This window comes from Dichomitus squalens (assembly GCF_000275845.1).
Source record: "Dichomitus squalens LYAD-421 SS1 unplaced genomic scaffold DICSQscaffold_2, whole genome shotgun sequence".
Lineage (NCBI taxonomy): Eukaryota > Fungi > Basidiomycota > Agaricomycetes > Polyporales > Polyporaceae > Dichomitus > Dichomitus squalens.
The window spans coordinates 790,828-809,718 of NW_006766884.1; the positions used below are offsets into that span (position 1 = coordinate 790,828).

The 18,891-nt window shown below is 55.7% G+C and overlaps 11 protein-coding genes and 1 non-coding gene across 12 annotated transcripts; 6 read left to right on the forward strand and 6 right to left on the reverse strand.

The window, feature by feature from the left end:
- Nucleotides 1-353: 353 nt before the first annotated feature.
- On the forward strand, nucleotides 354-1,975 carry DICSQDRAFT_132091 (uncharacterized protein). The gene is made up of 3 exons (XM_007361104.1): nucleotides 354-620; nucleotides 675-758; nucleotides 810-1,975. Exons 1-3 carry the CDS (start codon nucleotides 510-512, stop codon nucleotides 1,308-1,310), a joined length of 696 nt encoding a protein of 231 aa, XP_007361166.1. The 5' UTR covers nucleotides 354-509; the 3' UTR covers nucleotides 1,311-1,975.
- A 343-nt stretch (nucleotides 1,976-2,318) lies between these two features.
- DICSQDRAFT_177314 (phosphoserine aminotransferase) lies at nucleotides 2,319-3,729 on the forward strand (the record flags this gene model as incomplete). The annotated part of the gene is made up of 3 exons (XM_007361105.1): nucleotides 2,319-3,457; nucleotides 3,512-3,522; nucleotides 3,572-3,729. The coding sequence occupies 3 exons, from the start codon at nucleotides 2,319-2,321 to the stop codon at nucleotides 3,685-3,687; spliced, it is 1,266 nt and encodes a 421-aa protein (XP_007361167.1). The 3' UTR covers nucleotides 3,688-3,729.
- A 67-nt stretch (nucleotides 3,730-3,796) lies between these two features.
- Nucleotides 3,797-3,890, forward strand: DICSQDRAFT_t14. The gene has a single exon. It is a non-coding gene; the product is annotated as a tRNA-Ser (tRNA).
- A 286-nt stretch (nucleotides 3,891-4,176) lies between these two features.
- DICSQDRAFT_49582 (uncharacterized protein) lies at nucleotides 4,177-5,430 on the reverse strand (the record flags this gene model as incomplete). The annotated part of the gene is made up of 5 exons (XM_007361106.1): nucleotides 4,177-4,432; nucleotides 4,500-4,653; nucleotides 4,702-4,971; nucleotides 5,027-5,041; nucleotides 5,109-5,430. The coding sequence occupies 5 exons, from the start codon at nucleotides 5,428-5,430 to the stop codon at nucleotides 4,177-4,179; spliced, it is 1,017 nt and encodes a 338-aa protein (XP_007361168.1).
- On the reverse strand, nucleotides 5,419-8,934 carry DICSQDRAFT_77805 (RabGAP/TBC). Its single transcript, XM_007361107.1, has 13 exons — nucleotides 8,895-8,934; nucleotides 8,636-8,830; nucleotides 8,447-8,573; nucleotides 8,283-8,393; nucleotides 7,166-8,225; nucleotides 7,041-7,113; nucleotides 6,764-6,989; nucleotides 6,613-6,716; nucleotides 6,449-6,548; nucleotides 6,355-6,391; nucleotides 6,140-6,299; nucleotides 6,043-6,060; nucleotides 5,419-5,993 (listed from the first exon to the last, which is right to left on the reverse strand). The coding sequence occupies exons 2-13, from the start codon at nucleotides 8,819-8,821 to the stop codon at nucleotides 5,739-5,741; spliced, it is 2,457 nt and encodes an 818-aa protein (XP_007361169.1). The 5' UTR covers nucleotides 8,822-8,830; nucleotides 8,895-8,934; the 3' UTR covers nucleotides 5,419-5,738.
- A 241-nt stretch (nucleotides 8,935-9,175) lies between these two features.
- Nucleotides 9,176-9,857, forward strand: DICSQDRAFT_77807 (ribosomal protein S21e). Its single transcript, XM_007361108.1, has 4 exons — nucleotides 9,176-9,250; nucleotides 9,316-9,361; nucleotides 9,422-9,589; nucleotides 9,651-9,857. The coding sequence occupies exons 1-4, from the start codon at nucleotides 9,236-9,238 to the stop codon at nucleotides 9,680-9,682; spliced, it is 261 nt and encodes an 86-aa protein (XP_007361170.1). The 5' UTR covers nucleotides 9,176-9,235; the 3' UTR covers nucleotides 9,683-9,857.
- A 57-nt stretch (nucleotides 9,858-9,914) lies between these two features.
- Nucleotides 9,915-11,739, reverse strand: DICSQDRAFT_132095 (acid phosphatase/Vanadium-dependent haloperoxidase). Its single transcript, XM_007361109.1, has 10 exons — nucleotides 11,457-11,739; nucleotides 11,377-11,397; nucleotides 11,258-11,323; nucleotides 11,189-11,200; nucleotides 11,108-11,132; nucleotides 10,946-11,054; nucleotides 10,820-10,891; nucleotides 10,623-10,760; nucleotides 10,491-10,567; nucleotides 9,915-10,435 (listed from the first exon to the last, which is right to left on the reverse strand). Exons 1-10 carry the CDS (start codon nucleotides 11,666-11,668, stop codon nucleotides 10,028-10,030), a joined length of 1,140 nt encoding a protein of 379 aa, XP_007361171.1. The 5' UTR covers nucleotides 11,669-11,739; the 3' UTR covers nucleotides 9,915-10,027.
- Nucleotides 11,740-12,679: 940 nt separating this feature from the next.
- Nucleotides 12,680-13,474, forward strand: DICSQDRAFT_48945 (PPP4R2-domain-containing protein; the record flags this gene model as incomplete). Its single annotated transcript, XM_007361110.1, has 2 exons — nucleotides 12,680-12,856; nucleotides 12,890-13,474. 2 exons carry the CDS (start codon nucleotides 12,680-12,682, stop codon nucleotides 13,472-13,474), a joined length of 762 nt encoding a protein of 253 aa, XP_007361172.1.
- Nucleotides 13,475-13,558: 84 nt separating this feature from the next.
- DICSQDRAFT_165613 (uncharacterized protein) lies at nucleotides 13,559-14,356 on the reverse strand (the record flags this gene model as incomplete). Its single annotated transcript, XM_007361111.1, has 2 exons — nucleotides 13,559-14,202; nucleotides 14,272-14,356. The coding sequence occupies 2 exons, from the start codon at nucleotides 14,354-14,356 to the stop codon at nucleotides 13,559-13,561; spliced, it is 729 nt and encodes a 242-aa protein (XP_007361173.1).
- A 343-nt stretch (nucleotides 14,357-14,699) lies between these two features.
- On the forward strand, nucleotides 14,700-15,287 carry DICSQDRAFT_143272 (eukaryotic translation initiation factor 1; the record flags this gene model as incomplete). Its single annotated transcript, XM_007361112.1, has 4 exons — nucleotides 14,700-14,727; nucleotides 14,831-14,962; nucleotides 15,026-15,063; nucleotides 15,144-15,287. The coding sequence occupies 4 exons, from the start codon at nucleotides 14,700-14,702 to the stop codon at nucleotides 15,285-15,287; spliced, it is 342 nt and encodes a 113-aa protein (XP_007361174.1).
- A 233-nt stretch (nucleotides 15,288-15,520) lies between these two features.
- DICSQDRAFT_151944 (uncharacterized protein) lies at nucleotides 15,521-16,903 on the reverse strand. Its single transcript, XM_007361113.1, has 6 exons — nucleotides 16,737-16,903; nucleotides 16,402-16,668; nucleotides 16,186-16,340; nucleotides 16,043-16,119; nucleotides 15,951-15,968; nucleotides 15,521-15,888 (listed from the first exon to the last, which is right to left on the reverse strand). Exons 1-6 carry the CDS (start codon nucleotides 16,882-16,884, stop codon nucleotides 15,867-15,869), a joined length of 687 nt encoding a protein of 228 aa, XP_007361175.1. The 5' UTR covers nucleotides 16,885-16,903; the 3' UTR covers nucleotides 15,521-15,866.
- Nucleotides 16,904-17,116: 213 nt separating this feature from the next.
- On the reverse strand, nucleotides 17,117-18,854 carry DICSQDRAFT_77815 (glutathione synthase). Its single transcript, XM_007361114.1, has 5 exons — nucleotides 18,495-18,854; nucleotides 18,301-18,443; nucleotides 18,118-18,249; nucleotides 17,985-18,065; nucleotides 17,117-17,935 (listed from the first exon to the last, which is right to left on the reverse strand). The coding sequence occupies exons 1-5, from the start codon at nucleotides 18,585-18,587 to the stop codon at nucleotides 17,164-17,166; spliced, it is 1,221 nt and encodes a 406-aa protein (XP_007361176.1). The 5' UTR covers nucleotides 18,588-18,854; the 3' UTR covers nucleotides 17,117-17,163.
- Between the last annotated feature and the right edge of the window lie 37 nt (nucleotides 18,855-18,891).

Here is an 18,891-nt window from a genome sequence, read left to right on the forward strand (position 1 = left end):
AGCCAGGGTCGGGCGTGGCGCTGCACAGTTTCTCGTGCTTTCCCGCATGGAATAATTTGGGCAGCAGCGTTGGGCTTACGCACGGCAGGCCTGGAATGCCTGGAATGCATCTCATGAGGTCAGCAAGGATAGGAGTGGGGGTGTCTGGGCAGGACTCGGGCGAGAACTGGCGCGGGGAGTCGTTAGTGCGGTGTCCAGATATAGGAATCAGCGCCCTCAGAAGCGGCCGGAGCCGGATTTGGGGAAGTGAGAGGTAGATGCATGGCCTACGGCTTGCTTAATACGTCTGCTCGCGACCGCCTATCCGCTCCCTCCTCTCTCTCTCCTTCCCCATTGTTCCCCTCCGCGGTATCCACCAAACCATGAACCATTCCCTGCCTGCCCTCTCAACCATCTGACCTCTTCGGCTCTCTATCTGTATAATAATCCGAAGCCCAAACAACCACCGCCAAACCACCCCCCACAGTCCCTGTTTGCCTCCCACCGCCTCTGGCCCCCCCTTCGCCACAATGGTTGACCTCACAGCTCCTCAACCGCGCCTTGCCCCCGCACTCTTTCCTAATTCTCCCCTCTCGAGGAAGCAGTCGCGGCCAGTGGCAGTGGTAGACGACACTTTCTATGTGAGCTACCGTTCCTCCTCCCTATCTCTCTACGCGTCCTCATCTCCTCCACAGTCCCTCCCCCGCCCTCGAGCTCTCGGAAGCCCCCCACCGCTTTTATCCCCGTATCGTGTGCCGGAGGACGGTGGTATTCATAACGTGAGCTCACTATATGCGCGCTCCGATCCTCCGATATTAACCCATCCGAAGTTATCGTCTAAGCCTCCATGTAGCCCTACGAAGAGGCGCAGAGGCCTCCGTAACTTACCGCGCACCGCCCGCCATCGCCACTGCGGGCGTTCGGATTGCTGTATCAATACCTTCCCCAGGTCCCTCACATCTCTGGACGATCTACCCTGGATTTCTTCGCTATCCATCGAACCCGATTCCGCCAACTCGTGGGACATCGCCGATCTCTCGTTCCTTGATGTCCCCGTCGACGAAGAGTGCACTGGGCCCGGGCCCGTACGACGTCGAAAGACATCGTTGCGTCCGAATCCACTCGGACATGTTTCAAGCAGGAACGAGGAGCCATCTCAGCCCTGTCTCCCATTCATGCACCTGCATCAGTTCGCCGATCGGGAACCTCAGACTCCGCCTCCACGGACTCGATTAGTCCCATCGGATGTCGTCTTCGGAGGCCTGTACCCCGTCTTCCCATGGGACGTCGAGGAGCCGTCCGGGCCGGATGATGTTGACGCGTCGCATTGATGTATATGCCCGGATTCCCTTGCAGCTGCTGTCATTCTTGTCATCTTCACCCACCATCTCCGCATCTTCTCAGCATCCACGCCTCCCATTGCAAACGGATCGTGCCCCACTCCATTCACTTAACGTATTATCGCAACATCGTCTCACTACCAAATGTTTATTGGCCCTAAGAGCCTCACGAACAAGCTGCATTCTCGCGTATGGCTACGACGCCATCAGATTCTCGCTCATCTCCTCGCATAGCTCGTCCATGTTCTCATCTGTATGATTCTTCTGACACTGATGTTCTCTGCTACCATATTGATGGACAGGCAACCTTCTAATTTCCTCTCGTCCGCCGCCATTGCGGCGGACTATCTCTCGCTGTTCTGATCTGTCGTTCAGACAACGTTCGATCTACTGCCTTATCTTTACGACAACTCACAATTGATCTGATTCTATATCTTTCTACCCCTTATTCGCTTTCCGAATGTCTGCTCTCTCGTGTAGTTCCTAGCTTTCAGAGTCGAGTTGTTTCGTAGCACTTACTCTCGTTACCCAATGTTGTTCCTATCGCTACTGCTGTTGACGAATCTTACGTGCTGTACGTACTGTAATGTGAGATACCTGACGATGTATGCATGTATTCGGAGGCTATGTCAATCCCATATATACGTTCTCCGAGGAAGATCGGTGTTTGCATGATACACGCGTGCCTCACCGTCGCCCTGTAACGCCGATGCTTGTATGGGATAGACAGAGAAGTTGATGGAGTAGCCCAGACTCCAGGAGGCGACAAACTGAGTCCAGTAGTCGGTTAGTTCAATGTCGCCATTTTTCTCCTCTCGTACAAGGAATGGTACCCGATTCGCACTGTGACTCACAGTCGCGCCGCTCGGAAGCTGAGGACGACGTCGTTCTCGCCGCTCTAACATTGGTACCGTTTCACCACTATCTACGACAATCTTCCAAGCTTTCTCCGCGCTTCTTGCTTTTCTCAAACCCCTTGCATCCTAGCCTTAGACGACGATGAGCGACAACCACGGACGGGTAATCAACTTCGGCGCAGGCCCTTCAGCGCTCCCCCTCTCTGTGCTCGAAGAAGCGCAAAAGGGCCTCCTCAACTTCAGTGGCACAGGCATCGGGATCGCTGAGGTCTCCCACCGCTCGAAGGAGTTCACGGCCTTCGTCGACCAGGTCGAGAAGAACATCCGCACGCTGCTCGACGTGCCCCCCACCCACCGCATCCTCCTCACCCAAGGCGGCGGCACGGCCCAGTTCTCCGCCGTCGTCCTCAACCTCCTCGCGCGCCACCGCCTCCTGCACCCGACCGCGACGCCCGAGGAGACCACGCTCGACTACGTCGTCACCGGCTCGTGGAGCAAAAAGGCCGCCGAGGAGGCCCGCCGCCTCACCGCGGGCCACGCGACCGTGCGCACCGTCGTCGACGCGCGCGTGTACTCCAAGGACGGGCAGAGCTTCGACAACGTGCCCCCGCACGCCGAGTTCCGCTTCTCCGCGCGCCCCGCGCTCGTGCACTACTGTGAGAACGAGACCGTCGACGGCGTCGAGTTCGCGCACGACGCGCAGAGCCCCGCCGCGTTCCCGTTCGACCGCCTCCTCGAGACCGCGGGCGCCGGCGGCGGGGCGCTCGTGCCCCTCGTCGCCGACTACTCGTCCTCGTTCCTCTGCCGGCCGATCCCCCGCCTCGCGGACCACGCCGTCATCTACGCCGGGGCGCAGAAGAACCTCGGGCCGGCAGGGCTCGCGATCCTCATCGTGCGCGAGGACTGCATCGTGGACGTCGACGCGGCCGCGCGGCTCGGCGCGCCCCCCGTCCCGCTCATCCTCTCGTACAAGCAGCTCGCGGACCACGGGAGCCTGTACAACACGCCCTCGGTGTTCGCGATCTACGTCGCCGGGCTCGTGCTCGAGCGCATGAAGGCGAGCGGGGGGCTGCTCTACTACGAGGCGGTCAACAAGCGGAAGGCCCAGAAGCTGTACGCGGTCATCCACGAGGGTGAGCAGAAGGGCTTGTTCCGCCGCAAGGTGCAGCAGGGCTCGGAGAGCTGGATGAACGTCGTTTTCGAGGTCCTTGGCGAGGGTTCAGAAAAGAAATTTTTGGAGGGCGCGGAAAAGGAGGGCATGAAAGGTCTCAAGGGTCACAGGTCAGTCATATTGGTTCACATTTCAGCGTCGCGTAGTCTAACGTGCCTATCCAGATCGGTAGGAGGTAAGTGAGACCCATCCGACCACTGTCTATATTCTCATTCTTCATCTAGGCATCCGCGTCTCGCTATATAACGCCATCACCGAGCCAGAGGTCGACAAGCTAATTGCATTCATGACACATTTCATGAAGGAATCAAGCTCGAAATCGGAAGTAAATGCAGTCTGAATGCAGGAATGAAGGGAGAGGAAACCACTTGTACTACTGAAGTCAGATAGCTTACCGAGTGAAAGGAGTGAATTGACATCATGGAAATTATGCACGCAGACTGGTTTAAGTCACTTTGCCGGAGTGGTTAACGGGATCGCCTGCTATTCGTAGCTGTCAGCGGTTGGGCTTTGCCCGCGAGTGTTCGAATCGCTCAGGTGACGCTTTTTGGCTGCCGAATTTCACTCGTCCTCTCTTGCATGTGGTTTTGCCCTTAGAGCCGCCGTTATGGTAGGCAACACATGCTTGACACAGTCTACATGCAAACGAAGACGAATGTCGAGGCTATGTTTCCGACTGTCAATGAGTTTAATAATTTCAAGAATGCTCGCATCCATGACAGTTCTCAAACATTCCACGGTAACTTCATAGACCGTCCCACGACGGATCCTATACTAATAACATGCTTAAGATGCACGCAGACCAGGACTGCAGGACTGCGAGATAAATCTAATCCGAGTAAACCAGTCTTCCCAGAGTCTTGCCCATATTCTTTGTTGCGTCCAAGCAATCCTCACTCCAAGGACCGAACTGCAGGAAACCATGGGTAAGGTCGGCATGATGCGTCCAGTGCACCGAGTTACCGGCCTTCTGTAGCTTGCTTGCATACTCGACCCTCACGTCACGCAAAGGATCAAAACCGGCCGTAAATACCAGAGCAGGCGGGAGCCGTTCCAGAGCAGGAACGTCCTGCATTCCCGGTGACCTGATTAGTCCCGTTGTGCCATGTCAGTGAAGAGCCTTCTAGGGATAGTGGCTCGTTCAACACCTACACGTAAGGGGTCGCCGGGGGGACACCGCGCGGCAGGTAGTGATCCGCAAAGGAAAACACCCCGTTGGCCTCGAGATAGAGTCCCGAATTGTTCTCCTGGCAGGCCTTGGTATTAAACGGCAAGCGGGCCTCCGGATACACAAGTAGCTGTGCACCTGGGCTAGAAGTGAAGCAAGCAGTTGTCTAGATAACACCAGACTTACACATATTCTTCAGTCCCTCGTCTCGTCGTCGCAAGGCCAACGCAGCTGTCATGTTTCCGCCAGCGCTGTCACCTCCGCCTGCAACCCTATCAGGATGAATACCACGCTTCTTCCCCTCCGGTCCTTGGAGCCAGTTAATGACTGCCGAGAACTCGTCCAGCTGCGTGGGATAACGGTATTCGGGTGCAAGATGGTACTCGACTGCATATACCTGGCAAGCCGACGCCTCAGCGAGTGTTCTAAGTCCATGCTCGAAGTCATCGACACATCCTGTTACAGCATATATTAGTAGATCATCTCGGTGAGTTACGCGAGGCTCGCCTACCGACAGTGTATCCACCTAAGTGAAGCGTCAAACATTCAGCGATAGCTCATGATGGCTTGCGGAACAAGGATGATAGGCAGACCTCCATGCATATAGACCAACGCCCCGGCATCTCCGCTCTTCCTATATTGTTCGCCGCTCTTGGGGTAGAAGACGCGAACAGAGATGGTTCCGTGCTCAGTCCTGAGCGCTGTGAACTCTACCTCGCTGATGGATGCCTGGGCCTTGGCCTCTTCCGGAAGGTTGTGCCATCCCAAGATTTCGGTGTGGTGTCGCCGCTCTTCGGAGTAGGCTTCCACGCCGCCGAGGTGCAGACTGGCGGTTGGACCTGACGAGAGGAGATGCTTCACCGAGTCCGCGAGGGTAGTGCGGTTGCCACTTGATGGAATCGGGTTCGCAGCCATGATTGCAAGAAAGAGCGATTGGGAATTATGATCGCCTGAGAGACCTCTATATAAAGACCTTCATTGTGAAGGGTGTCATGCTGGAGCGTCGACGTCATTTCGACCACCATTATCGGTCACTTCGCGTTCTGAGGACCGGGAGCGTCGGGCTGCGCTATCGCTAACGACACTGTTCATGGTATAGCGTGTATGGGTTGAAAGCAAGTCCATAGCGGAGTCTACGTAGCGTGGAGAGTAGTAGTCGTATACACTATGATACACCTAATAACACAAGTCAACGTGTTCCGGGTAATACGATACAGGAGATGTCACTGCCCTGACTTCAGAAGTTCTCTCAGCTCTTCACTGATGATCGGCCTCCTCGTCTTCTTCTCTGCCTCTGCCGACTTTCCGCCGACGCTATTCGTGCGCCGTTGTCGGAGAGCAGCATTCGAACGCGATGACGCCTCTTCGGCCTCTCGCCGGTCAATGTCCGCAATTAGCTGGGAGAACGACAAGAAGAGGACCTCGGCCTGTGCGAGCGTGCTATCGAGCTCAATCGACATGCTTAACTCGTTACAATACTGTAAGAGACGTTAGGCATTATCTTAAATCAGTGTAGAAGGACCGCACCTTGAGGATCTCATCGAACTGCGGTGCCAGAGGGGCCGACCGAGGGCAGAATTAAACAACCCGTCACTTGGAATGATCGAAAACTGATGTGGCGTACCTCAACAAGGTACCTCAGGATCACATCCCGATGGGATTCCAGGACGGCGAGCGCCACAAACAATACAAACTGGGTGCTATAGTAGTCCGTCCACAGCACTTCCCACAGCCGGAGAACATCCTCGAACGGGAACTCGCGCTTGAATGATATGAGGATCCATCTACGAAGCACCGTCAACCATGGTTCGAATGTCATCGGGACACGTCTGAGCATACCGGAAACAGAAGAACAGGTTCAGTCCATCTGTTTTCTCTACGCACGGTCGGTGAGCGATCAGGCGACGGCGTCATCAGAGACAATCGAACGTACCGAGATGTCGATATAGCTCCGGGTCCATAACCGAGATCAGCTGCTGCAGGGTCGACAGTTGCTTCTTCATCCCACTCTGGTCACGGAGGAAATTCTGTTTCTGTCATTGAAAGCGCCGATTTGTCAGAGGCCGCGGAATGTACGGTCTGAGCGGGGGGACGGACCATTCGGTCCATTATCTGTACGAAGCACCAGAAGGTCATCTCCTCATCGCCGCCCATCACGACATAGACCGGGGCGCAGAGATCAGACATCCCTTGCACGTAGCCTATCCATATCAGTTAAGCGACGGAATGGGGCGAGTGTGATGCTTACCGAGCTCCCGCTCATAGAAATTGTATGTCAGAAGAATGCTCGCAAGCCGTTCGATATGATCGTTGGTTGGTGCTTGCGCCCCGATATCTCCGAGCTGGGGCGAGATGGTAGAGTACCTCATGTGCATGCCCTTTTCATCTGTGTCCTCGTTCACTGGCGTCGTCTGCGCGAACAGCGGCTGTGTACGGTCTGTTCGTCGACAATCCACGTCGATACGATGGCGCTCCTGGTAGTAGTCTCGTGAGCAGCTGGGAAAGAACCATGGCTATGGGCGCACCTCTATCACGTCCTGCCTCTCGAAAACCTCCGGTACACCCCACCACTCATCCTTGAGCTCACTATATCGTTCCCTGAAGGACGACCATCAGCTACCGGAGTGGTACTAGTCTTCCACAATCGCACTTCTTTGCTTCCCATAGCTTCCCTCTTTGCGCGGCATCACTGTCCCACTCGTACACGCCCAGCAAGAACGGCCAAATCTCCCTGCGAATGCTTGAATCTATACCCCGCCTAAAGATTTCGCGCTCCATCTCCTCCTTCCGAATCTTCGGACTCCCGTCCTCGTTGAACCAGCCCTTCCACATCTTCTCGTTGACAGGCTGCTTTGGAATGCGAGACGACTTCGGCCTCGGCAAGTTCGCAGTAGACTGGAGGAGCTCGAATATGCCCAGAGACGAATCCTCTTCCGCGAGATCAGACGACGAGGCCGGGAGCGCTTGAGCCTCTCGCTGACGAGCCCGTTCGCCCTCCTCGGCGACGATCCGGGCCCAACGAGCGAGGTACACTCGTGCGCTCTCGAACTCGCCAACGCCGCCTTTCTCTACCCAGCTACCCCACTCCAGATCTCCACTGGCGTTGACGAGGCTCCTGACTGGGTCGGGTAGGTGGGGAACGATGGGTTTGGCAAGGGGGTGAGACAGAATCTGCTGTGCGGCGTGCGCGGCGTGTCTCGTTATGTGCGAGAAGGACTGCAGCAAAGCCATCCGCGCTTGTGACGAAGAAGTGGTTGGGGATGAGACAGGTGAGAGTGAACGGTGAAGGATAGATGTTCGTTCGGAATAAGAGTTGGCCGATGTAGACAGAGGCTTAGGGCGACGATGTGCAGGTATAGGGGAGTGAGAATTCGCGTAGGAGGATTGAGCCATGATGTCATCAACAGCGTCGTCGGCGAAGAGAGGCATAGAATGAGTCTCAATGTCCTCTCGGGACGGATCTACTAGATAGAGATTCGATTGTAGGGACGAACGAAGGAGGTGGCAATAGCCTCTGAGCTTCGCCAGGAGGTCCTCACCGCCCCATGTACTGTTTTTGGGTGCATTGTCGGCTGGCGGTGGCGGATAGGACATAGGACGTGCCTCTAATGGAGACTTGATTGGCATGGTGAACGACTTCGACTCGTCATCGTGGAAGTGAAGTGTGGGCAAGGTGGAGCCGCTAATGAGGTTGATCGCAATGGACCCGTCTGTGGCACATAACTGGTGTTTGAACAAATGCGAGCTCAGATAAGGGACGCACTTACGCCACGATGACAACGAAGGGGGGTTCACTATCAAAGAGTATATTGAAGTGAGCGGAACAGAGAACGCATACGACTCCGGCCGCTGTATTGGCAGGTCAATGAGTACAGCATCTACCTTCCAAGTCAGTATCTGCGGATGGAAAGTCTCGTGTGGTTCAACGCACCCTCCTCTTCATCATCCTTGACTGCATGTTCCTCGATCTTCACAAATTTGTCCCATTCGCTTGGCCCCTTTTCATTCAATAGAGACTCTGGGATCCATGCGAGCAGGTAGACGGGTTTCGGCGCCTCCTGAGACCACCCAGAGTCATTATTTGTTGTAGCGCAGCAAGACGAAGCCAAAGCTGACATACCTTCCTCACCAACGCGATGAAGCCCGGGATGTTATCCCGCGCGTACGCGGTGGGGTTCACATAGACTTTGGACTTCGAGTATATGAGCCTGTATTTGGTGTCATCAGACAACTCCGTCGAAGAGGCGGACGCCGCGAGGCCTGCTTCTTGAGAGCTAATAGGATTCGTGTGCTTGATCTCGACCATCGACTCAACCTGCGAGCCACAATCGAATGATAAGCTCCCCCGCCTTGCCCAGATAGCGGCAGGTACCACGTACAGATATCGTTGAGAGAGTGCCGTCGAACTGTGGTGAGTGTGGGGAGCTACGCATTAGAAGGACATGAGTGAACGCATATATAACGGCTATTCCGCTGCTGCGAATCCAGGTCCAGCTGGGCTGCGGCGCGGGCGTCTTGCATCGGCGCGAGTGCGCGTCATACGCCGCCCAATCACGTGCTGAGTCCGGGCCTGGGCGTCGCGAGAAGCCCCGAAGAGGAAGGAGGACAAACAGTCGTAAATGAGATATCTGAAACTGTACAGTTGCTAAACCTTACTCTTTCCGCCCACTGCCAACGACGCCGACGCCGCCCCGCGCACGCAAAAGTCCACTTTCTAGCCATGGAGAACGATCAGGTATGTAGTGTGTTATGTCCTAAGGCTGATCGTAGAAGTTCTAACCGCTGGTTGGGGTTGCTCAGGGTATCCTCGTTGACCTTTACGTCCCCCGCAAGTGCGCGGCGACCAGTGAGTACCCATATAGTCCATCCGAGGGCCAACGCCTCTGAACACCATCATCATTTCCAGACCGTCTCATCACCTCCAAGGACCACGCCTCTGTCCAGATCTCCGTCGTCGATGTCGATGCCGACGGACGTGCTCTCCCGACCTCCACCACTTTTGCGCTGAGCGGCCAGGTCCGTGCCGATGGTGAGAGCGACGACTCCCTGAACCGGTTGGCGACCAAGGCTGGTCGTGAGTGTTCATCTGTGTACACGCGGTTAGGAACTCAGCTCATGTCCCTGATGCTTCGTAGTTCTCCGGAATGTATGGTCGTACCAAAAGTGATCCGCGCAGGCTTTGATCGGAGTTGCTCTTGTCACTGTATATCTCGTCTCTTCATCTCGCTGCATATTCATGGGCCAGGTGGCTGCTTGTAAAACACCACTAGTATGTGTGATCATGTTCGACCCCAAGTTCACAATGTCCCGCGGCGTACCCGTTGTTGATGGGTAAACCTCGTGCTTCTACGACGACATCATATTCGGGACACCTGTGCTGTCATAATGATCCCAATGTATTCGAAACCACAGGTACAGTGTATCGCGCCATTGTCCCTATGTAGATCATTCCCATTGACCAACTAGAATCGGGGCTACAAGTACTATATTGCATTGGATATTCTGGCCATCGCTACGGATGGCGCAAATCGTCCTTGCTAGGATCCGTATCCCGAGTGACAGAGGGACGTCCCATCTCCTCATCACCTATGCTGTGTCTATCCGAGTATCTTGGTTCGGGCATCCGCGGGCGCATGGAAAGACTGTCCGGAGGTCCGCTCGACAGCGCCTGCGCCTCTGATGGCCTCGAGTGGTGCGTCGGGAGGGCTTGGCCGCCACGATGGACCCGAGGCGAGTACGGTAAATGGCAGATTTGTGAGCTCAGGGGTGGGTAGTACTGGCGGTAACCGAAGTAGGCAACAACGATGCCTAAGGTGGAGCCCGTGAGGACGTCCTGCCAGTGGTGGCGATAGTCCATGGTGCGCGAGATGGCGACAAGGGCAGCGCCGGACAGAGGGACGAGCGAGATCCATGCTTTCACCTATCACAATCAATGTCAATATAGAGGTGAACCACTTATATCAGTCGCGACGTACAGTGTGGCCGCGCTCGTCGAAAAGATGTAGCTTGCCTGCGAGGTAGAAGGACAAGAAGCCCAGCCCAGCAAAGGACACTAGAAACAGTCAGGTGTGTATCTCAGAGGAAGCTAGAAGACCAGCCGGCCTCACGACTAGAATGACCGCTCGGGAAGCTTCTCCAACCGTCCCGCAAGATCCCTACATCCGTTTGGGTGCATATCGCAACCGTGGACAAACCAAGGGGCGGGTCCACCGCGCCGGAGATGGGCTGACAGCGGTCAATCAGGTCTGCGAAGACGCAGTCCTTCAGCGTCACGCTCATGCGGATTCCCAACGTTTCATCTCACCTGGGCGGGGTCTACCGACAGTGATCTTCGAGAACTGGGTGATAGCGCCAGTTATTGAACACGAGAGGAGCCCTGGGAGGGAACGGGTCGGCTACGATACATGATAGGATGAACGATCGGACTCACATCCCAGCCAGCTACTGTGCCAGTCCCATAACGAGCGCAATAGTATGAGGTTGATGATCGGCATGAGTGTCAGCGGAGCGGCGGCGAAGATTACATAGAGCAGCCAATCCTGTGGGGCAAATCAGTCCTGGTCACACGACATACTGATAGGCCTATACATACCGGTACTCGTTCGTGTACTGCAAACCTAACAGACACGGTTTGACTGTGAACGAAGCTGAATCGAGAATTCAGTCAACCCACGTATGAAGTAGACTGTAAAAGGGCACATCAGCTGCGAATCTGGGGCGGACATGGGGAGATATCACATACGAAGTGTCGGTCAGGGAAAACTCCCTCTTGAATCCCGGGACCTTGTCGAGGGCAAAGAATGCGGCACTGCAAGAGATATTTCAGAAACCTACCTGGGTAACATTGTGGCGAATACCTACGAAAGTCCAATGCACAGTACCCTGGACCGGGTGCATGTCCCGTAAGCATCCCAACGCCCCTTCGCACACGAAGCACTCACCAATCCGGCGCATACGACAGAAATACTCTGGTGCGGTAAGCCCGCCCAAACCTCTTCCCTGGGAACGGCATGTCGTCGCCTGCGGTTCTAACAGGTTCCCGTTCAGAACTGTTGACAGGATAGACGGGAGCGCCGGAGAAGGTTTGCGGATGAGCAGGACGGATCTGGTGAAGCGGATACTCTTCTGGGTCCTCGAGACGGCGGTAGGACATCAAGCAGGTTGTGGGAGCAGGAGGCGAGCCTGGGATCAGAGCGGGCGGAGTAGAACTAAGAATGGAAACGAGCCCGGGGGGACCATGCAAGCAACACCACAAGATATTGTTGGTGCCGCTTGCCCCTCCCGAGCCTTTTGATTGCACACACATGGGCTGCCGGTGTCTCTCGGGCGTCGATGTCGGCTCGGATGACCCATCCAGTGCTTCGCCCTGGGCGTCAGCAATTCGGAATCCCGCCGCTTCATCGCCTTTCTGGCCGTGGATTTGGTGTGCACATGCACGGGCACTACCACTTGCTCGTCCGCCGCATAGGTTGCAGACCCTCAATCCGATGACCTGGCTATATAGGTTCCCCACATATGATCGTGCTGGTACAGTAGTGGTGCACAACAGAGGTCTTGGCACCTGTGCTGCGGGCTGTCGTCGAGGGGGAGCAGTGAGGTGTTAAGAAGCCATGGTGAAGACAAACTCGGTCAGGTGCCACTGGCGCATACATAGAGCAAAGCTTGGCCTCTCGGCGATGTGTGTCTTTGGCCAAAGTACTGACGTACCCTGGGAGGCCGAATGCGTCTCGAGATCGCTGCGTGCAGACGCGCTTTGGCCACGCGTTCTTGAACTTACACCACGATTACTTGATATCCCTCGAGGCTGGCGGCACACGCGTATCATGGTTAGCGACAACTTTGAATGGAAAGAAGGTAGCATATACAAGATGCCCGGTTGTGCCGTGCTCACGTCTTGTTGAGTCTGCAGAGCATGGTGACATACTTGAGAAGATTGCGTCCACGGATGTAGTCGAGTATGTCCGTCCGTTCCCGCGATTATCGACGCGCTGATGGGGTCTGCTAGAACGGAATGGTCACTGTTGAGGAACATCGTCAAGTACAAGTTGGACAAGGTGCGATCAGCAATAGCCCTCCGCCGCTGCAAAGAGTGCCTGTTAAGCCAATGTAGAACGTCGGGGCGTTCCTGGCGGATGGTCCAAGATGGGAGCCCCGACCACCCTTGATGACAACGACGCCAGAGCAACTTCAGAATGGCGGCCTCAAACTTCCACCATTTCCGCCTAGGGAGTACCCAGCGGGAATCTCTAATCCTCCGCCAAAAGTGGACTTGTCGGAGAACGAGGCGCAAGATTTGAAAACAAATATCTATGCCCAGTTGGATGAATTCGATGGGTACGAGGTGCATGTTCCTCTCGCGCGTAGTATCTGACAGGAATATAGCACGCCGTTCACAATCCAACGTCTATGCGAACTATGCGTCGATCCGCGAAAACACTATAAGTACATCGGCAAGTACTTGAGGGCGGTCGAGAAGACCCTTCTCATTACCTCAACATGGGACAGCTTCCCTCCATTATCCGAGATAGACAGCACGTACTCTCCAGTCGGCCATTCGTCGATCAGCACCTCTACCGTGTCAGCCCCCAATACCCCGATGTTCTCCCCTATCCCATTCCTTCATGAAGATGCCCGCCGATCGAAGTCGCGCAGTCCACCTCCGAGTCCTCTGGTTCTTCCTGCAACTATTGCCGGTGGTCTCAGCGGGGCGGACGAAAGCGCAGACGTCAAAGCTCTAGGTCTTGTCGACGAGCTGGATGATCCAAGCCCAGGTCACTTGAGTGACCACATAGAGCCCATCTCTTCGACGACGACGGTGGATTCAAGACCGTTGCACGGGACCCTGGAGGAGCGCTTCGTGAAAGCTTCGGAGGGAGCAAGCGCAGGCGAAGGGGAGCCGAGTGGGGATGTGCCGATGGCGCAAGACGAGGATGAAGGGAAAGAGAACAGGGCTGTCTGACTGTGCGATGTAGTAACACCCGAGCCGAGTGAATTCACGCCTCGTTGCGAGCTTCCAGAATCACATATGTGGAGGGACACGCCGTTAGGTGTAATCCTGTTTGATTTTCTCCAACATCGCCTTCATCCGCAATCCCATATCCGGCTGGCCTCGACCCCGACCTCTATGGGCGCCACCCCGTGCACCGCGCTCGCCGCCCCTACCTCCTCTTCTTCGGCCCTTCTCGCCACCCCTGCCATCGCCTCTGCCCTGTGAAGGAGCGGCACCTCTGTGTCTGTGCAACGGGTCGGACTTGTGTGTATGCAAGGAGGCGCGCGAATATGCCATTCGCTGAAGCTCCCGCAATGATAACTGCTCGTCTGCCGGTTTCTGTGGCCGGCCTTTCTCGCGTTTCTGTAGTGTCGGGCGTTTTGGGGATGCAGTCGTGGCATTAGGTCGTTGGGTATGTTCATCGACAGACGATTCTTCCGATTCGGAGTCGGACGCTTCATCGCTGCTCCCTTCCTCACTTTCCTCGTTCGCGTCGCTGCTCGCACCTGCATCGATTGTCCGCTCCTCATTCTCGTCTCTTTCCTGATCCTCGTCTGATCCGCGTCCTTTAGCGTCGTTGGCGTCCACATCGCGTGCTAATTGTTGCCGGGAAGCGACGAGCCCCTCCTTGCGCTTCTGTGCCTTCCACTTGCTTTTGATCTTCTGTACTTCGACCCATGAGCGCTTAAGTTTCTTAGCTGAGGAAGAAGGCAATAAGCAACGATTGTTGTAGATTCGGTCCCTACGAATGTCTGAACAATACGCACCACGCTGGACGGGAAGGTGCTGAAAGGTCGGCGGCTTCTTGCGCTTGACGCCGCGGTTTTCCTGTGTCGCAGACGACGGAGACATAATGGAGACCACTTGAGGATGAATGGCGAACCAAGGCGATTTTTTCCGGGAGAACAACGAAGTGGGCGCAACGACTACAGCAAGCGGTTTGAGATATCGAGAAAATGGGATGGGGACAGGACTGCTGTGCAGTGGCGTGGGCTAGCGGATGAAGAGCTGACTGAATCTGCGAGCCTCGAGCTCACCGCCGAACAGGAAGAGCCTGCGATTACATAACCCCAGAGCATGACATATATAGCGTCCCAAAGCGCGCAACTCAAACCTCACAGCTCCGTCGTCCGCCTCTTCTCAACCCCCACTCAGTTCTCTACTCCCTCTTTTTCTGTATCTCTACCTCTCTCGCATGAGCGTGCAGAACCTCAACACCTTCGGTGCGTACCATTTCTGCCGTGCCTCAGCGCCGTGCTTATCGATCGCGCGTCTGCTAACCACTTCGTTCGCCCGCCGGCCTCATCCTCGCCTTTCCACCCACAGATCCCTTCGCAGACGAGGGAGACCCTCTTGGCAGCACTCAGGACGTTGGATCTCAGGCAAACTATATCCACATCCGCATTCAGCAGCGGAACGGTCGCAAGACCCTGACGACGCTTCAGGGCCTTCCCAAAGGTTCGTCCCCGCTACAGCCTTAGTCATGCGACCACTGTGTTCTGACTCGGTTATGTTCTGCAGAGTATGATCTCAAGAAGCTCTTGAAGGCATTCAAGAAGGCGAGTTTCGCATGACCTGCCGCTCGACAGTGGCTGGGATCCTAGGAGACTCTGGCGCTAACATTTCATTTCCATCATAGGAATTCGCCTGTAACGGTACTCTCGTTGAGGATGAGGAGGCCGGACAAGTCATCCAACTCCAGGGCGACCAAAGGCTGAAGATTTCCACGTTCCTTGTCCAAGAGGGCATCCCGAAGAGCACCATCAAGGTTCACGGTTTCTGAACACCCAGTTCGTGTAACGAATATCACAACGTATCGTGCATCCAATTAAGCCGAGGCCGGAATCTAGAGCGCTGGTTCAGTTGCACGATTCTCTTCCTTCCTCTTCCTTCCATCGTCAATCATGATGTCCGCTACCCGTACACGTCTCGTTCCTCCCTCTTGCCTGTCGTATAGTTCCCTGCTTATGTGTGTAATACCTATCATCACGATAAATCGGACTTCGAATGATTTTTATTCTTCGAACGGAAGCTAGTGTGATTATATCTAGTATTGGAACTGGTAGGGTCGACTGCGATCGAGCGATCTCTGGGCAGTCGATCTACAACATGCATCGCTTCCATGAGGTTGTTACAGACAACCAAGTGCTACCCTGCACTTCAATTCCGTCACGGCCGCTTGAGGAACACTCACCTGCATACGCAGATCATCCCAAGGCAATACGACTTTTCTAGCGACCGTCCATGTTCTGATTGCTTCAGGCTAGCATCATCTTTACATTATGAAACGAAACACGACTCAACTGTGCAGAGCGGGAAATACAAATAGAGCGAAGAACGTGGCCGCTCAACATGCCAGAAGCTACTTGATCTTGTCCAAAGGCCTGGTAAGTGAGTACGTCAGAGATGTGCCCGAACAATGAGAAACCAAATGGAAGCCACGAACCTGTTGAAACCGCCACGCCTGCGAAACGAGAAGGATTGATCTGCAGTCAGCAAGAAGATCGCCTCAAGCCAAAGAGAGCAGAGAAGGCGCACCGGTTCATGTACTGCCGCCATGTTCGCTGCTTCTTGACGTCCACGGCACCCTCCTGGTTACCCTCGACGCGCTTGCCCTGCAAGGATTCGCGTTTGAGGCATTGACGCTACAGGTACAGAGCAGCGGCGAAGGCGGAGCTTACTTTAGTGGTTCCAAACCCAGTCAAGCCCATCATAGCCATCATGGCAGCATCGTCTTCGTTGGTCGCTTCCATCGCCTCTCCTTCTTCCGCACCTTCTGCTTCTGTGAGAGCCGCGGAATCCTGTCGGGGGCGAGAGCTAGAAGGCTCGGGCGTATCTGGCACACGATCAGCATCCAAGCCGCAGCCTCGTGTGAACGACCAGCCGCGGGAGCATACCTGGCTGCTGCCTTTCTAGTGCACCAGCAGGTCTCGAATCGTGTTCTGCAGTGCGGTCTCCTGGCCGGCCGTCCTTGTCTCTGTCATGTCTATCCCGGTCACCGTCCCTAGGCGGTGGAAGTGGTTCACGTCTGCCATCCCGATCCCGGTCCCTGTCATGGTCCTTCCTGTCCCGGTCATCCCGTCGTCTGTCGTCCCGCCTATCGTCCCGTCTCGGGTCCCGGCGGTCGTCAACTCTGTCTCGGCCGTAGTTGTCCCTGCGGTCTCCTATTGAATGACACGTCCATTACCTCATGAGCTCGCTATAGGCTACACGAGGCAACGTATGCACGCACCTGGTCCCCCACGCCTATCCCTCTCGCCCCTGCGCGGTGGGCTGCGGGAACGACTTCTCCGGCCTCCGCGGTAGCCACCGCGGGCTCTATCACGCTCGTCGCGCTCCCAGCTCCTATCTCTCCTCTTGTAGTCGTGATGGGATGACATGGTGGACAGAATGTGTTGGACGCGTACGGCAGGAGGCAAGTGGCGGAGGGGTCCAAACACGCCCTTGCATCACCCGCGATGCTTGCCGCAGCACTGCACGTGATCAGACGCGAGTCCAACGACTCCGAGGAGCCGGAGTCCGGACAGCTTTGCCGTGCGTACTGCTCCTTACCTACTGGCAGAGATGCGATAGAATATCGGAGGATGAAACCGCAATACTGTCGTTGTATATACCACACGATTTGTGTACAGGTCTGTATGACTTCTTCGACTTCCAAATCAATCGACCAGGACCAGAGAGTCCAGCACCGAGAAGCCCACTGCGACGCCTCCCTCGTTGCTATCCTTCCCCTTCGTCCTGAGCAGCCATCCCACCTCCTGCTCCTCGATCGGCCGTCTGGGCCCAAACAACGCGTAGCCAAAAACCCCCAGCTCACTCACTACCTCAGTCTTCACCGCGCCCTCAGTCCCGCTCCCCGCCCGCACCAGGTAATTGCCCGTGTCTGGCGGCTCAATGAGTTCCATGGCGATCCAAGCTTCGCGCTCGCCGGCGGGAAGAGTATCGAGAAAGCCGGGGATGTCTCCCTTGTAGACATTGTTGCCTCCGCCCTCGCGCTGGGGCTTCAGAACGAGCTTGTCGGCTTGTTCTCGTGCTCTGCGCACTCCATAATCGCCATCTTTGTCCAGACCCCACATCCCCATCCAGCTGGAGCGGAGTGCGTCGAGATCTAGGCCTTGTCCGAACCTGGAAAGCGTGTCACCTTGGGTGAGGACCTCTTGGACCTTCTTTCCTCCCGCAAGCTGGAGCTGTATCGTGGGGCACTTGATAGCGACGGAGCTCTCCAAGACGTATCGGGTCCGATACTGCGCCAGGGTAGGGTAGTCTCTTGGCGTATAACCTGCGCGGAAATACACTGTCGAGATTTCGACCGACTCAGCACCGCGAGGGAGCAGACCGGGAAGCTTCACGCGGAGGATGCGTGAGCCGGGCACAACCTCTGCAGAAGTGGCTAGCTCGTCGAACGTTTGGCGGACGACGCGTATTGAGTGCCTGTGAATTATGAGATGGTCACGATGTCCTAACCGAAAAGGCGGCGTACTGTTCAAGCAGTTCATATTCCAGCCATCTCTGATCGAAGACGTTCCTCTCCCCTGCTTGCACAACGAACAAGATCCACGCTCTACGCCGGAGGTTACACATGTCCGAAGCAGAGATGATTGAGATGGACATACGAGGGAGAATCATATGCCTCATGCGCTGCTGCAAGTCCATCCGCCAGTCCCGCGATAGTATCGTTCCGCGGTAAGTTCTTGAGCGTCAGGAAGGGTGAACTGTTGAAGTACTCCGTGGAAAGTGCCAGGTACCTCGAGGACCGTCAATCCTCTCAAGCGCATCCCAGAGGATCAAGCGTGTACCTATGCAGCTTCGAAACGTTCTCCGACAAAGCCCCAAAGGAAGAAGAGATAGTGTTGAATTCGACCTGCTTCAAGGAGACAGGACCGCCCTTCTCGGGCGAGTGCAGCAGGTAGTCCGACCTGAAGAGCCCTAGATGGAGACGCTATCCTGCATTTTCAAGGTCTGCATGGATCCCAGCATCGAACGAGCGTACCTGATGGATGCCTTCATCGCGCAATCTCTTCCAGATCTTCCAGAGCTGCCCGGTGAACTCATCTACGCGTCCTACGCCGATCTCCGCGCCCATAACGCGATCGAGGAACTGCTCGTCCAATGCAATCCGCGCATACAAGACATTGTACGCGCGCTGCAACCGCTTCGCGAGCTCGAACTGATTGCGCGGGAAGGCGGAGGGAAAGAGTGCGAGGGGAGCATGGATGGCCGAGGTAGGTGCCGGGGGCTGGACATCCGCGACTGGGAGGTAGATCAGTCCATGGGAAAGCGCATAGGTCGTTGCGCGTAACGTCAGCTCCTCGCGCTGTTTGCCTGTGATCTCTGGTGGCCATTGAGAAACAGTGGGGCTGACCATCGTTGGCGTCAGAAGGTGATTT